At 35.6% G+C, this 16,941-nt stretch overlaps 2 protein-coding genes across 3 annotated transcripts; one reads left to right on the plus strand and one right to left on the minus strand.

The window, feature by feature from the left end:
• Positions 1 to 794: 794 nt before the first annotated feature.
• LOC118037425 (uncharacterized) lies at positions 795 to 2,628 on the plus strand. 2 transcript variants are annotated; one of them, XM_035043389.2, is made up of 3 exons: positions 795 to 951; positions 2,047 to 2,128; positions 2,277 to 2,628. In XM_035043389.2, exons 2-3 carry the CDS (start codon positions 2,053 to 2,055, stop codon positions 2,381 to 2,383), a joined length of 183 nt encoding a protein of 60 aa, XP_034899280.1. In that variant the 5' UTR covers positions 795 to 951; positions 2,047 to 2,052; the 3' UTR covers positions 2,384 to 2,628. The 2 variants fall into 2 exon arrangements, with proteins under 2 accessions (XP_034899280.1, XP_034899281.1); XM_035043390.2 differs by having other exon boundaries at positions 800 to 951; positions 2,034 to 2,128.
• Positions 2,629 to 7,135: 4,507 nt separating this feature from the next.
• LOC118037424 (MLO-like protein 11) lies at positions 7,136 to 15,729 on the minus strand. The gene is made up of 15 exons (XM_035043388.2): positions 14,957 to 15,729; positions 14,216 to 14,273; positions 13,842 to 14,077; positions 13,517 to 13,633; positions 12,571 to 12,631; positions 11,655 to 11,749; positions 10,986 to 11,060; positions 10,346 to 10,431; positions 10,186 to 10,235; positions 9,874 to 9,914; positions 9,492 to 9,662; positions 9,302 to 9,337; positions 8,920 to 8,987; positions 8,774 to 8,834; positions 7,136 to 7,948 (listed from the first exon to the last, which is right to left on the minus strand). The coding sequence occupies exons 1-15, from the start codon at positions 15,080 to 15,082 to the stop codon at positions 7,532 to 7,534; spliced, it is 1,698 nt and encodes a 565-aa protein (XP_034899279.1). The 5' UTR covers positions 15,083 to 15,729; the 3' UTR covers positions 7,136 to 7,531.
• Positions 15,730 to 16,941: the final 1,212 nt, after the last annotated feature.

Here is a 16,941-nt window from a genome sequence, read left to right on the forward strand (position 1 = left end):
TATTTATCTTCCTTATCATTCGTCTTATATAATTAAGTGATATCAACAAAATAATAACCTTTTATCTTTCAAAATTCTTTAACCAATCTCACGTCCACATGAATTATTACCGCCTTTTAATTACATAATAACAATTGTTCTTTCCTGGATTTTGGATTTAATATTATATGCACACAATGTTTGATAAAATTTCAATTAAGAAAGTTTTTTTTTTTTAATTATAACAAAGTAGATAAAATTGTAATATTTAATATGATTCCCTAAATAATTTGATTTTTTATTGATTTTTCTTAGGCGAGATGTAAAAATATTATAAACTTTAAAAATATAAATTATAATTTTCACGGGAAATTAAAATTAAAAAAAAAAAAACTAATTATATAATGGTCAGGGTGATTTTTTTTATTATTATTATATTTTCAAGGGACAGGCCTGAGCTGTATAAAAATCAACCGGGTCTGACCTAGGCTCGGCCCGGACCATGAACAGGTATCCACACTTAACGAAACGCGGAGACCTTGCTGGAAAGAGCTATTCGCACACCGCGATGTCTATTCGCACAGCTATTATATGCTGATGGACAAATTTGTCCCTTTAACACTAGATTAACTTCCAGTCTGTGCTTTGGTGGAGCACAAATTAACATTTTTCAATTTAATTATTAATTACTTACAGTCTCTCTTCAACACTACGGTAGTGGCACTGCCAGTAGTTCCTTTGGCTTTCCCTATCCTACAAAGAGTCTCAATTGTTGTGGGGTTGTAATTGTTAGATTGCCATAAGGACAGATAAGTCCATTGACTCGAAATTGGTGTGCGGATAGATAATGAAGCTCTGCGAATACCAATCCCCGACCTCACAATAAAAATTAAAATCCCTGGATCTAGCTAAAACCACACTCCCGTTAACAGTCTTCTTCTTTGAAGAATCTGCTTCAACTCACAAACCAAGGTACTGTACTCTCTATACTCTATGTTATTCTTAATTCTAAATCAAGAAATGGTGAAATATCCAGATGGGTCTTTTGCAATTTGCTTGTGTTTTGATCGCATCTTCTCTTAATCCTTTCCTTTTGGGTGTGTATCATAATGATATCTATTTGTTGTTTAGCCCGAGTTTTAGTTACTTAATTCTTGATCAGTTCTATTTCAATTCCTTAAATTTACTTTAGGAATCTGGATCAAAGAAAATCTAGCCAAGATGCTATTGATTTTATTTTTTTTCACGAGCTATACGGGTTTAGAATGATGAATTAGTGTGTTTATCTCATCGTGGTGTATTCTTCCATTTAGATCAAGAAATTGTATGATTCTAAACCCTTTAACTGTAGATTAGAAAGTGTTGGCTTGCATGCCCCAAGTCTCATATAGGCTTCTTGTTCTTTACTGTAAATTTATTTATTTATTTTTGTTGAGGGAAAGTGTAGAGTAGGTAAATGACCAAGGACTAGCAACATTTATTTGCTTTGCTGAATATAATCCACTGGTTGTATCATGAGCGAATGGGAATTTCGAGCTCGTTTACATCTTCAATGTTAAAATGCCCACACATTTCTCCAGAATCATGCTTCTTTTGTTATAGGAGGTTGAATTTGGGAAGTTAGGGAAAACGGGATTTTTGTTTTAGTTGATTAATTCTTTGATATTTTTTAGGGTGCTATTTGTTGATCATGGTAATGTTAGCAAATTGCTTCAAGGTGGAAGTACATTTTTTTCTGGAAATCTTTTTTCTTATGAATATTAGATATCCACTTCGGGATTTCTTTCTGCGAGCAAATGGTTTTCTTTCGTTGGCCATTGTAAAGCTCTCTTGCACTCCCCTTTTTCCTGTTAGTTGATTAGCTGCTCATAGGTTTCTCTGCTCATAATTTTCTATCTGTTACTTTTCTTACGAGATCTTCCTTCTCAGTTCCCCATTACTGCATTTATTATGGTGCTTATGAGAGAAATAATGAAAAGAAAAGTAGCCATCCAACAAATCAACTTTGGCATTAATTTGTAGTGTATAATGGAATGTACTCAGCAGTACTTTAGTGGCTTTTTGCAGCGAAAGATGGGAGGCCGAGGAGTTATTGGTGATAAATGGTCCTCGAGGGTTCTTTGGGCGTGTGCTATTGGAAGTGTAGTCAGTATGTTTTCTTTACTCAACTCCTGATTTATTGCCAAAAATATTGTAAGACTGGCAACCGTTTGTTTTATTGGAATTGTTGCATCACGAGCTTTGTTTTTCCTCTAGGTTACCCTCCTTTTGATAGTTTCTGGTTATCTCTTATCTAGGCCTGTATATGGTTGTTGTTGAGAGACAATTACAAAACAGGGAACGAATGATGGCTGAAGGTTTAAAGAATATTGATGCGGAATCAGGCGCCGGTGACAATGTTTAAACATGTGACTAAATGCCAATAAACTCTGCTGTATTTTCTTTTGAAGAGCTTTCTCACTGTGCTAAGTTGAGCCCCCTGTTAATGTAAAAGGTTGAAGATTTCCTCTTGTTTTGTTTTGCATTTGGAGCTTGAGGGTTCGTCTCTGGTAATAATTCATTTACTTCAGATGGATGTTAGTGTTTCATAGATCAGGATTTAACAGTTCACACCAAGGAATATAAAGGAGTAGCCTTTTAATTTTGCTATGCTCTGGTTAAAATCTTTTGGTTGTGTCATCAATATGGAAATGCTTTGCCGTTGATGGATGACCCATTTTAGGCGATATGTTTTCTGTTTTGCATATACAGCCAAAGAGTCGAATATTGTCCCGGCAGTGTTGCTTGAAGCATCTTACTAGATCTTCCGGGAAAAGGTTTCCAGCTCAAGAAAATGATTACCACCACCCTTTCTGACGTTTTGGTAAGGAAAGGGTTCTTTTCTGAAGGACTAAGACTTTGATGTCTAATCAAAATGCTGGCCGGAGGATGGAAAAGATCAGATCATATAGTAGCAAATAGTCAGGGGGTTGCCTCGATTTAAAAAATTTTTTTTAATCAAGCGTTAAAAAAATAATCTAAAAGTTGGATTATTAAATTGATTGTATTTAATAAGTTTGGTTTATTTAAATAATATAAATAAAAATATAATAATAATAAATAAATGGTTAAAGAATATTAAAAAATATTATCAGATAAAATAAAAAAACCAAGTTTATTCTAATTAGCTTATTAAATCTATGACTTGATCGAGTTATGACTTGATCGAGTTATTGATTTTAATGCCTTAAAGGAAGGTAAAGTGATTTTAATGCCTTAAAGGAAGGTAAAGTGAAAAGTTGAAAGTAAATTAAATAAAATTATAAAATTTAATTATTATGCCTTACAAAAATAATCCTCCTTGAAAGTCTTAACAATGTTTTTTAATATATATATATATATATATATATATATAATAATTATCCTGTTAAACCCTCGGACAAATTTAACGGGTAATATATAATGCTATTGAAAGGTCAAAAGACCAATTATCCCTAAATAATTGGATAATAACCAACGAATCCTCTGGATTTTCTTGTCTCTTTCAATTTTTTTTAATTAAATTTCAATTTTACTTGTGCATGAGTTGAACTTGCAGTTTTTTAATATATGATCAGTGGTTCCTTACAACTGATAAATTGGTGGGCACATCGAATCCGAGTTGCTGTTTTTGTCCCAATTTGAGTTCATAATAACCACTGCACTGTTACTGCGAGAAGCCGTTTTTTAAGCCGCAGGATTCGATGACATTGAATTCAAAATTTAGCCGTAATCTCCAGTTATGCCTGTTGGGTTACAGGTTTGGTGTTCCAGCTACAACACGTAAATTCTCACACAAGCATCGTGGCTGCGGGTTGCAAGAACAAACCAATACAGACATTTTGCGCTTTTATTATTACACCATAAATACCACTTTAATTTTCCTCTTAAGCTTTCAGTATATAAAGCCATGTCTTGATTTGCTGTCTTGCAGATCGATACAAAACAAAAATGGCAGCACTGAAATGTGCCTACGTGGGTCTCTTGGTCTTGCTATGCTCAAGCTTCAGTTTCGCTCACAGATTCTTTTTGGACAATGATGACCAAATGCATGAAGGCGAACGCCATGGTAGTACTGATGATCCTGGGACCGGGACTGGGATCGGAAAAGATTTTGGGTTTGGCAGTGGTGGCGGATCAAGTGGGGTAGGTGTTGGGTTAGGGTATGGAGTCGGGTATGGAGCTGGTCGGAATGGATATGAAGACCCCGGGACTGGTGGATCCGGCTGGGGTATTGGAGTAGGTTCAGATGGGTCTGCGTCTGGAACTGGCGGAAGAGGCTTCATCCCAGGATTGCCTGGTTTTGGTGTTGGGGGTAGCATAAGATGGCCTGGTTTTGATTTTGGGGGTAGCATAGGATTGCCTGGTTTTGAAATAGGTGGAGGGATTGGAGCAGGACAAGGCAGCGGTGGAGCTGCGGGTACTCGATCTCCTAGTTATGGGATTGGAAGAGGGCAAGGTGGCAGCAGTGGTGGCACGATAGCAGGAATTGGTATGCCTCCACCGCATTTCATTCCGGGGTATGGTCAAATAGGCAATGGATGTACCTGCAGCCCAGAATGTTATAATCAAGTTTCAACGACGAAGGGAGGATCAGCATCAAAAGCAAACGATGAAGAGCACAACAGTGGAGCTCAGGATGAGGTTTCTAGAGACGAGGCTCATGAGTCCATCGATGTGGCCATGGAGCCATGGAGTCCACATGAGACTCATGAATCCAACGTTGCAACCACGGAGCCACACAGTCCATGAGCAAGGCGCTATACTAAAAATATGATCAAACACAGCGCAGAACCAATAAGTGAGGAAAACAGTCTGTGCTTTCCCCCGAATAAGTAGCTGAATGTTTCGAACAATTCCATCTCAAATTTCATTCAAGGAGTGTTTAAAAACGAATAAAAAAAACCCTAATTCTGTATTATTTGAGACAAGAAACAAGGAGATGGTGAAGATAGAAATGTAGAAAACATCAAAAGTAAATTGCCAAAATAAATAAATAAAACTTGAGGGAAAAACGGGAAAGACAGATGATCATCAAATCAATCCTGTTGGGTTAAAAAATCTTTTTGTCTCTAAAAGAAGATCTAGTGCGTTAATCATTGCATTACTTTAGCACTCAATGTTTATGCATGGTAGAGTGATCGTATCATACGTGAAAATTCCGTGCCTTTTCTTCCTCCTAGATATGTCTTCCCTAGCCATGCATGGAGTATACATTCTCCCATAATTATTAATCTCTTGAAATGAAGACGCTGCACTGTATTTTATGACTTTGTTCCCATCTGAAAAGGGGAGAAAGCCTTGGATGAGGATGAGGATGATGGTAATCGGGCTACGATGTTAGAAACTCGCTTGAAGCATGCATTGCGTCAACAACAGCTCAAGGATGGTTGCAGGCGAATAGGAGAGCTATACATATTTGCACTACCAAAGAATTGCCTTACGCATATTAAAGAATAATATAAATTATATCATAGTACGTCATTTATAGCTTAAATTTTTAGATTGAGATGATTTCTTGATATAATATCAAAATCTTGATGATTAAATAGTTATGAGTTCGAATTTCATTATCCTCATTTATTTAATAAAAATTAATGTGGGCTTGTGCAAATTTCAAGCCTAAAGGACTTTCACTTAAAGGAGTGTGTTAGAAAATAAATTATATCATGAAACCTTACCTAAAAGCTTAAATTTTTAGATTAAGATGGTTCTTTAACAACGGATTGCATTCTGCCTCTGGCTTAAAGGTTAGGGATCTTCCTTTCATGGCTCCGGATTACCCACTACCCATTTAGTCTCTCCCTAATTAAGCTTTCACTCACTATATATCCAAGACTTGATTTGCTGCCATGCATGATTAACAATCAAATCAAAACAAAAATAAGATGACTGCACTAAAGTATGCCTGCGTGAGTTTCTTGGTCTTGCTATGCTTTAGCTTCAGCATTGCTCACAAGTTCCTTTTCGACACTAATGACCAAAAACTCGGAGACTTTCGCCATGGTAGTTCTCACGTTGGTGGGGCTGGAAAAAGGTATGGGGTTTGGTGGCGGATCGAGTGGAGACTAGTACTTCCCGGTGATCTCTTGCTTAATTATGGCTATGGGATTGGAAGAGGTGATGGGGGTAGCGGCCACAGCACAGTACCAGGAATCGGTAGGGGTTTTGGTCAATTAAGCATCGGTTACACAACCAGTTCCGAACGTCATCCGAGAGGGAGATCAGGATCAAAAGCAAATGATGAGCCTGACAGTGAAACCCAAACCTAGGTCAAAAAAGATGTGGCTCATGAGTCCATCATTGCAGCCATGGAGTCCACATGGCTCTTACGAGTCCATCATTGCGGCCTCCGAACCATGGAATCCACACAAGGCTCACGAGTCCATCCTTAAGCCCCAGAGCCATGGATTCCTTATGAAGCTCACGAGTCTATCATTGTGACCTCAGAGCCATGGGGTCCACCTAAGGCTCACGAACCCTTCGTCGCCGCTACAAAGCCATGGAGTCCACGTGAGGCTCATGAGTCTACTGCAAGCATGGAGCCACGGAGTCCATGAGCATGGTGCTACGAAACGGTTGCAAGGCCACACACGGTGCAGAGACCAGTAAGTGAGCATAACAGTCTGCATTCCCCAGGCAAAGGGGAGATGGTGTTCTACAAAGTAAATTTATTATTGTATAACTTTCTTTTCAAAATATTTTTTTAGATGTTTTTTATTGATTTTATATATTAATATAAAAAAATTTTAAAAAATATTATTATAATATGTTTTTAATTAAAAAACATCATATATAATATCAAATATAAGACACACTATTAGGTTCCGAAGTGCACTAGTTATTGCTTTTGTTTGAAAACATTAAAATAATATTATTTTTTATTTTTTTAAATTATCTTTAATATCACATATTAAAAAGATCTAAAAATACTAAAAAATTAATTATAAAAAAAATCAAATTTTCTTGAAAAATATAATGAACCACGGCTAGGATTGTTCGAGTTGACACATTGCATGCTATCAATTGAAAAACACGAATAAGCCAGATACAAACACATCAATTACCAAAAAAGGGAAAAAAAAGTCATAAAGCAATGGGGGAAAGAAGAAATACACACTCATCAAATCTTGTTGCCTTGAAAAAAAACAACCTTGTAGGTCAATCATTACTTCAAGCAAGAAGTTGGTTTGGTTCCATAGGAGCATAATACATGCAGAGGATCAATTCATAATAACTTGCATCATTTCTATTACCTGTAAGTTAAGAATACAACGAGCAAGATTCTATTACAGTAAGCTAATGTATTGATTTCCTTCTTCTATGTACTCATGCTACGACTCAAATCCTAAGAGTATGGTATATGATTCAAGATTGGCAAATACAGCATATGATCAAGAAAAGAGTACCTACTTTAGCTGGATCCTGAAAAGAACGAGGGAAAAGGGAACTGCTCAAAATACTAGGTTAGCTTATTCGTGCACTTTCTACTTTCTATTTGATTCCCTTGTACTTTACAGGATCCCTGCAAAGCCTAAATTTGACGACAGAATACCTCCAATTTATTACCTTCCCTAACTGGCATAGAAGATGACCTATGAATACCTTCCACGTTAAGATTTGGTGTTTCTGATGATGACACAGAAGCTGAGGGACGAAGAAGAGGAGTGCAAGCCCTACTTGAAGTTTCATTGGCAACCGGGCCAGGACTAACTGAAATAAAAGCAGGCTGCAACTCAATTTGAGTGACTGGACCATCAGCAATATCACGAATATCAAGCAACTGATGATCATCTTCCTCAAGTGACATTACTGTGCTTGTGTCTGTGTGTACGGTAGAATCATCTGTGAAATTTCCATGCCTTCTCTTCCTCCTAGCCGCCTTCCCCCACCCATGGATTGTGTCCCTTATTCTTTGCGGAATTAATGCTGCCTTGTAGTTTGTTCCCATCTGCAAAAACAGAGGGAGCATTACATGATGCTAACAATAACAGGAAATGATTGAACCTAAATATATGAAACAATCCTAACCACCTTAACACAATGAAAACCTGCTCAAACATGATTCACGTTACTAGTTCTGTGGAGGGGGAGGGGGGCATGTCCTACTCACAAGAGTATAAAGATGATTTAAAGCCATAAAAAAATCAGGGCAATCTAGAGGACTCGACTTCATGACTTGTTCTCATGTCTAATAAAATATGAGGTTTGCTAGTTCTTATGCATTGCTCCCAGAAAAGAAAGAGCAGACGAGATTTTTTTAAAAAATAATAATAATAAGACTTGGTAGCTGACAAATCAGTCCATGAAGGTACACCCATAAACTGGGAGCTTGCGCAACACTGCATAAACATATAGTCACGAGGAACTTCACTCATCCTACTTGGACATATCAATGCATCTGATTGCCATTCAATAGTTACGTAACTCCGGCATTATTTATACACTGCATAGATAACTATATATAGATGAAGTGCCTTCTCTCTTTCTTTGAGTTACTGTGGTTGGATTCAACAATAGGCCCAGGAATGGAGATATATGTAGCTGGCATATGCTGTTAGGCTATATTGGCAGTCAAGAGTCTTTATCCCTGGAAGTTCCTGTATATCTGTACTGGATACAGGTTAAAACTAGCTTACAGTAGATTATGCATTTCTAATTTATTGCTCATGATATTTGTTTACTAGTAGATTATGCATTGGTAACTTGTTGCCTATAAATAAAAATTAACCAGTAATTTTCCTTGGGGAAAAGCACTTCCCAATGAATATGATACCTGAGTAACTAGTGCATATAGTGGCAAGGTGCTGTAGCTACAGAGGAACTGCCCAGCAAACCTACAAGATAATACAATGATGCAGTGGCTGTAAAAAAGCTGATAAATCCTCAACAAAGTCTCAACTATCTCAGATGTATGCATACCCCAAAACAAGTCGTGTGTACACCAGCCAATGGTTCCTAATAAAGCAGGACTTGTACCCAAATTGCCACTGTAAATCAATCCAACAAAAGACATTAGTTCAATGTACAGATTCAAAATCTCATTAAGCAAGGAAAAGAAGATTTTTGTATTTCCTCATTTGTGATTCCTCCGGTCCACAATATCATTCTTTAAGCGAGTTCCAAAATGTTTCTCAAATGAATATAGTAAACATTGAGGCGACAAAACCGAGCAAAAAGTGAGATTTTTGTTCAACCAAATCACAGAAATTATAATAAATTTGAGCTTGGTAGATGTCAAGAAGGACAAAAGTGAACTATCACAGTCCAGTGAATACCAATCAAGTAAGGGAAGAGGAGTTACCCAAAACCAAAAGAACGAAGCCAATTCAAATGCATTCTGCAATGAAATTTCAAAGGAAAAAAATTGTGATGTCAGTTCTAACTACTTTGGCACACCACCATAAAACCATTTTCTAGGAAAGAAAGAACTGAAAGGATGGTATGTGTTACCATTTTAATTTGAGCAATTGATCACGGTGAGAATTGCTTACCTGGAACAGAACAAAATGAATCAATGACAACATTAATTCTGGCTTCTTGAACCAGAAAAGATCATCTCGAGGCTTCAGTTTTGCTCCCATAGAATGTCCAGTTAGACCAGCAGTCTCCAAAGCCAAGGTTGCAATTACATGCTGTAGCTTTGCACCCACAAGAAGAACAAGCTGCCCATGATGTGAAACATTAGAGAAACCCAATACAATTGCAAGGGTACATAAAGCTTTATTCACTCTAGATACAAAATTTTTTAAATGCGATCAGTTGCCTGTTCAAGTGTCTGTTTCTCACAGCATACTTGTGCTACTACCTAAGAAAATGCCTTTTGCAGCATCCAAGTGATTGATAAAACCAAAACTCAAAAGAACCAGTACTCACAGTGATTGGAATGATTGCTATCCAGAAATAGAGATTAGATCCTGTAGATTGTTCCAAATCAAACAAACCATAATTTAGTAAGTTTAAGACCTAGGATAACTCTATCATACACTACACAACATATGACGTAGATCACATGATGTATAGTCCAATGTATGAAAACTGAGGCTGGTAATTGTCATGGTAAATTGAAAAGAGTCACAAATAATTCAAAAGAAAATGCACAAATCATCAAAACTTGTATATTGTTATCCAAAAGCAAGTGCAAAACAAAAGAATTTATACCATCATTTTTCACCTACATAACTGTACCTTTTACATTAAAAAGCATGAATGCAACAACAAATCCCCACAATGGACCACTGCAAGGAATTGAACAAGCAGGCATTTAGCAGGTCCATTTTCTCCTAGCTCAATCATACAAATGAATGACCTAAAAATACAAGAAACATCCAAAGTACATAGATGTTACCTCACACCAACAATTCTTTGGAATTCTTCTTCCATAGAGCGAATCATGTAGCTGTGAAAATCATATTTCAATGAGAGGTTGTGATTCTGCCATGAATAAGAAAATAAAAGGGATGGGTGTTAATAAAGCAATCACTAATAGTACCACCAGTCTATCAGCAAAGACATTCCAATTGCCAGATGCCTCAAACATGGATTTGGTTTCTGACTCGATTCAACATCTCATTTTAAATATCAAAAGAAGTAATATGGTGTCAAAATATTTTCCATCTACCATAATTTGAGGTTGGTTTCAAAATATTCCATCACAATATAATGCCCATCTGTTATGGTCTATCCTATATTATGTTTTTTACTGCATGAGTTTATCTATGTATATTTACTCCGATATCTTCTTTTTTTATAAACCGTAGTACAAGCCCCTGCCTTCCTTCCATAGCATTGAATTCCTCACCTGATTCTGGGATCATAATTCTCCTACTTCCCTATTTCTCCAGGAGGAGAGTGCCATCTTACATTTGTAGTACATCCTAAATGCTAGTAAATTAAACTTTCCTTTATGCACCTTCAATGTTGTAAATACTATTTGAAAATTAAACTTCACTTAAAAGTATGGGCTAGCAAATAACAACAAAGTATACCATGATGAAGCCCTTACGAAGAGTAAGGTAGTCTGTGCGAACCACTGAACGCCCAAATTGCCGGAAGAAACATGTCTGCAAGTTGATAAAACGAGCACTTCAGCAGAAATTATCATCCGGACCAAAAAAAAAAAAAGTGGCAAGCAAATATAAACAGATGCTCTTTCAAACAATAGAAGTAAAATGGCAACAAAATGAAGAAAGAAAGGAGGAAACTAACAAGGTTAAAATGTACATTATCAACAAACATGAAAAGGAGGAAATTGCCTAATGCCCCTTCCTAAACGTTCATGAAAGAAGAAACACTAGCATCTCAAAAACCCGTAACAAAGAAGCTCCAGTTGTAAATTCCAATGCTTCAATTTCAGTGATCCATATTTATTTATCTTTTTGGTGAGTTATGAGATTGTTTACAAAGTGGAGCATGTAGGATAGACACAAGTATTGTTTTGGATCAGGTGTGTGACATGAAGATCATATTGTGAGTTGTCAATGTAAAATTGCAATATTGTCTCTCTGGTATTGAAATACATCAAACGAAGATCAGCACAAAACAAGGCCTGGTAGCACAGCTCCAATTTTATCGCAGAATTAGCATGAATAACAAGCAAGCATGGACTACCAGCATAGAGAGCATTAAAAGAGCAAGAAAAGGAGTTTTGTACCTACCACCCAAATAAGAAAACTATTCTTTACCAAAGGACCTGATGTATGATGTCTTACAAAGGTTGTTTGCCTTCGGAATGTCTTCTCTCTATTGATTTCTGTTACAGAATAAATTGCTAAAGTCATTATTTCTGTTATAAAAATATTTCTTAAATACGTATTTGCAATTGAAATGATTGGAATGTGAAGGTATCCCTTGCAAAACAGTGCTTTCTGATCACACTAATTATGGAAAGCATATCATAAATATGCTGAACTGCATCAGACGTAACAATAAGCCCAGGCCTACAGAGATCGGTCATGTTTCTGCTATAAGGATGAATGCTCAAATGAGAACTCGGGAGCCAAAGTAATATCTTTTCCAATTACTGTCTTCAATTCTACCTTCCTTCAGGCTCCTTGCTGACTTCATGTGAGGTCTCCAGTTTTCATAACCAAATCTACAGAGATCGGTCATGTTTCTGCTATAAGGATGAATGCTCAAATGAGAACTCAGGCGCCAAAGTAATATCTTTTCCAATTACTGTCTTCAATTCTACCTTCCTTCAGGCTCCTTACTGACTTCATGTGAGGTCTCCAGTTTGCATAACCAAATAAACCCTTTCTCATGTCCAACTAAAAAAAAATAAAAAAAACACTATTGCAAGTTCCTGTTCTTTCCTAAATATCTCAATTCCACCTTTGACCATCAAGATACATAAGATCAAGTCTCAATCTCCTTAAAGGTCTAGCATCTAGACATATATATGTATATAAGAACAAGCTAAATACTGTATATTGAAGAGAGTGAGAGATTGGGCATGTATATTCTAGATCAGCCATCTTCTATAAAGCTGAAATAGGCAAAAAGAATTAGGCAACACGACTACTGTTTAAAATTTTAAATCTATCCAAAACCACTTTCCTGCTTAAAGCTTACCTGTTAATACATCATGTCGGTCCATATGAGCCACATCCTCCCATATCCTCCAGCTGTGAATCTGGTGAACCAATTACAAAGTTAGACAGATGGCCACAGTGATAACAACATTATAGTTCTCTAGTTTCACAATTCAAATAATGTCTTGTCTTTAATGCAACTACAGATCAGGGAAGAACTTGGTTTATATGGTGAACATGGTTTCCTCTCCTTGAGTCATCTTGACATAATATATCACAAGTTTGACTTGCAAATACTGGATGGGTCAGCACACATATTCTTATCACAGAATAAACAGAGCCATATTTTAGATACAAAGACCAAAGGTTGAAACAACAGATGCTGATTGTAAGGCAAGCATGTTGCTTCTGAGAATGCTGTTAAAGCTTCTAACCAAAAAGCTAATGCTTGTAGGAGGAGAGACACATATCATGAATTATATAAGGCAACTAAACAAGATCAAACTGTATACTATTTTCATAGTCATGTCAAACTTTATAATTATCCAGTAAAACATTACTCAACAACCCCTCTGATGTCCAAGCTCAACAGAGAGCACTCGGCATAGTTGATAGCAGCAACCATGGGCCCAGCACGAGGGGAAACAGCAACAACAGAAAACAAAATGGACTCAAAATACCTTGAAGTTTAACACCAAAGAGTTAAACCTATAGGAGGAGAGGCCCGTATAAAACATGAGAGCAAGTCATATTGAAACCAAATTGAAATCATTCAACCAACGGGGAATGCATACCTGGAACAAAATTTACAAACTCCTTTCCATCTAACAATAAATTGAATAGTGGATCTTGTTCTATACATAATTTATCCTTTTTCCTTTCATTATGTTGTGTAATTTATTTATTATGTGAACTTAATCATTCCTAAAATCATTCCACCATTAAGAAAAGCAACAACTATAATGGAATACAAAAAAATGCTTAACCTTCACAATCGCCAGCAACATTGTTAAACAACTGTAAGATATATGTGTGATTGCCATGACAAAAATAAAGCGATGCAACTGCTCAAGACCTTGATATGACACAAACGGCTCATGTCCCTGCACGTCAAACAGTTTTTAGAATACTAATTTGCCTTCTAAAAGTGACCCAAAAAGAAAATCTCTTTTCTACATATTTTATCATTAAGACAAAAGCCATAATAAATCAATGTTATCAATACACTGTTGAAAATTCAAATATTTCAGACACCATAGATAAATCTCTAGCAAGATCATCAGCAATGTTTATATAAGATAAATGACATACCTCTTTGCAGGTATTCCGATTCAAGCCATTCAATATTCTTCGAAGTGGATGAGGAAGAACGGGAAGCATCAGCAGTTTACGTCCCTGAGAAGAATTATCTTCAACTTCGTCATCAATCTCAGACCTAGTGCAAGGAGCAAAATTACCATCATAGAACTTTGATGGAATGCAAATATTGGCAATGGTGCTTGAGGTAGCTGTTAGTAGAAGTGATATGAATCCGAGCAGCATCAACTCTGAAGACAAGTACAAAACAATACTTGTGAATGAAAATTGCAAAAATATATGAAGGGGAACTAAGAATCACTTGTAACCAAAAGAACAAAAAGAACTTTCTGCAGCATCAAATGTTGCACTTAGAACTTGGAAAATACCTTCTTTCATTTTCTCCACAGCTGCAAGCAAAGGTTTCCTATTGGTTTTTCGCAACCACTGAAATACAAACATATAAAGCATCAAGTTTCAGAGCAGTCACCAAAGCTCTAGAAACTAACACAGTATTGACATTCCAGAAAGGAAAATAGACAAAATATGAGCTAAAATTACAAAAAAGATCTGACAGATTCGGTTTCAATTCATCTGTCAATATCCAGTTCTCCTAAAGCAAACAGATTAAATTCATCATAAAGCTGTTGAAACAAAGTTTTACAAAGCTAGTGCTTCCATAACAGTCATCCAATACGTAATTTTCAAATCTAAAGCATTTGATGCAATTGAAACAATCAATGAGATCTCAGCCTACAGCCATGACTATGACACAAACAGAAAACTAGAAGTATCAGCTAAAAGCCCTCAAAAAAGAAATAAAAGCTATTTCGCAACTCAAAGTCATCAAAACATGGGAAAAGAAGTAGTGGCAGAAATCAATTACCAAGTAAAGTGCCTTGAAGTTTCAAAGGGCTCAAATATATAAATAAAATTTTAAGAGAATTCATTCTAGACCTTGGACTTTAAATAGAATGAAAGAAAAGAACAACAATCAAATTCTGTATAAACACAGACATCGCATGTCAAAGTGAGTCTGCTAAATCATAACAATGAGAAAACACAACCTCTGGAACAACAGATGAGAAAATAAGAAAATTACTATACAGTGGGTAGACGATGCCACTTACATTACTTAGTCTGTGAATTGAGCGCTCCACAATCAAAGAAACAACTACAAAGATTGTCAGCACAGTTGCAACTGACCATGTTGGAGTTAAGGCCAAGGATCTCATTTCTTTGGTATCTCCTTCCATTCTAAGGAATCCTACTCAGAGACACACGAACCTTTGTTTTAAATCTTTAAGCCCCCACAGTCTCTCTCTCTGTTAATTTTAAACCAACAACAGCAAGCAACCAAATTTTTTGCCTGGAAAGCAAAAAGTTTCTTCAAAGCCACAAAAAAAACACAACTTCAACTCCAGCTTCCTCCTATAATCAATTAATCATACAAATACAAAGTGTACAAATACGAACATCAAAATCCTAAATTTTGACCCCCTTAGTTTTCCAACTCCAGAAGCATTCATGTACCAGGGCCAAGTTCACACTTTAGCTGTATAAAGAAACACGCCACTAAACATATCGTAAATGCGGAAAGGGGATACGTCCCAAAACCTGAAATCTCTCTTACAATTGACTCCAAACTTTGAATTCTCTACAGAATCGTGAAAAAATCAAAGTTCCTTCCTTTACCAAGTTGCCTAGAGAAAACGCCAAAACTCCACCAGTGGTGAGTGACGTTTTCTCAGTTCCATACCACAGTTCGATTCAGGTACCCAGAACCTCTCTCCTTAGAAAGTTTGTATTTTTCTCTCTCAAAAAAAATAATTCCTTGTGGAAAAGCTCACTTCTTTATGTGGTACATGTAAATGGGGCTGGTTACTTTATTGTTTGGGCAAGTACATTTTGACCAGACAGGAGAAAAAATAAAATCCAGCTCAGAGACAACTATAGAAGGTTTAGTTGGTTTTTCCATACTATAGTCCCTGAAATTATAAAGGAGAAGACGGGTTTGTTTTTGTTAATGCGGTGAATATTATTTTTTAAAATGTATTTTATTTAAAAAATACATAAAAATAATATATTTATATTTTTTAAAATTTATTTTTAATATCAAAACATAAAAATATTAAAACTAAAAAAATTCAAGATTTTTTAAAAATAAAATCTAACTGCAATCTCAAATGCTATATTAATCTCGGTATAAAATGGTAAACAACGATAATATGTTTGTGCACTAGTGTCGTGTTTTAATAAAAAAATTTAAATTTTTTATTTTAAATTAAATTTTTATTTTTTTAGTATTTTGATATATTAATATGAAAAATAAATTTTAAAAAAAATATTTTAATATATTTTAAAAAATTATTATTATACCAATCACAGTCACCACCTAAATAATTATGCGTTTCATCAGCTGTTGGGGTCTCGCCTACCGTGTCCCATCTGGCTGTGATCGTATTAACAAAATGACAGCTCAAATTTTAATTGAATTTATTGGCAACCCGTTCAATGCCAAGTACAGAAGGTTGCTGTATTAATGGTCGGGTTTTAGTATTATTAAAAAAATAAAAAATAAAAAGAGATGGAGAAAACATTGTTTACTTAGACATTTCACCATAGATGGAACAGTATTTTCTCCTTTATGACCTTAAAAAAAAAAAATTCCCATGTATTTAAGGGTAGAATAATCTATGCCTTAGGATAATTTTGGTGTTCTAAAGTTGATTGGATGCAGGATAAGTGTTTTGTGTTTTGATTGTACAGCTAATTTACAATACTATGAAATAAATTTTTAAACTTCTACTTAAGGTTAGTTTTGTATTTTTAATTAAAAATACACAGTAAACTAACTTTTTTACCAATGGAATAAAAAAAAAAACTAATGGACAAATGGCAAATGGAGAGTCTTTTCATTATTTTCAATATTATTGTACAGTAAAAAGATTTTGGCGTCTTTTAAAAAATTTTAACATGTAAACAAAATGTTTAGAGGACGATAGTAATTTTAAGTGAGAGAAACTTGAAAGTCAAGCTAAACTTTAATTAATTTGATAATATAATTAAAAATAAAAGGATAGCTATAACAAAAAATGAAAAAAAGTCTTGGGTC

The sequence above is a fragment of the Populus alba genome, chromosome 1 (genome assembly GCF_005239225.2).
Source record: "Populus alba chromosome 1, ASM523922v2, whole genome shotgun sequence".
Taxonomy (NCBI): domain Eukaryota; kingdom Viridiplantae; phylum Streptophyta; class Magnoliopsida; order Malpighiales; family Salicaceae; genus Populus; species Populus alba.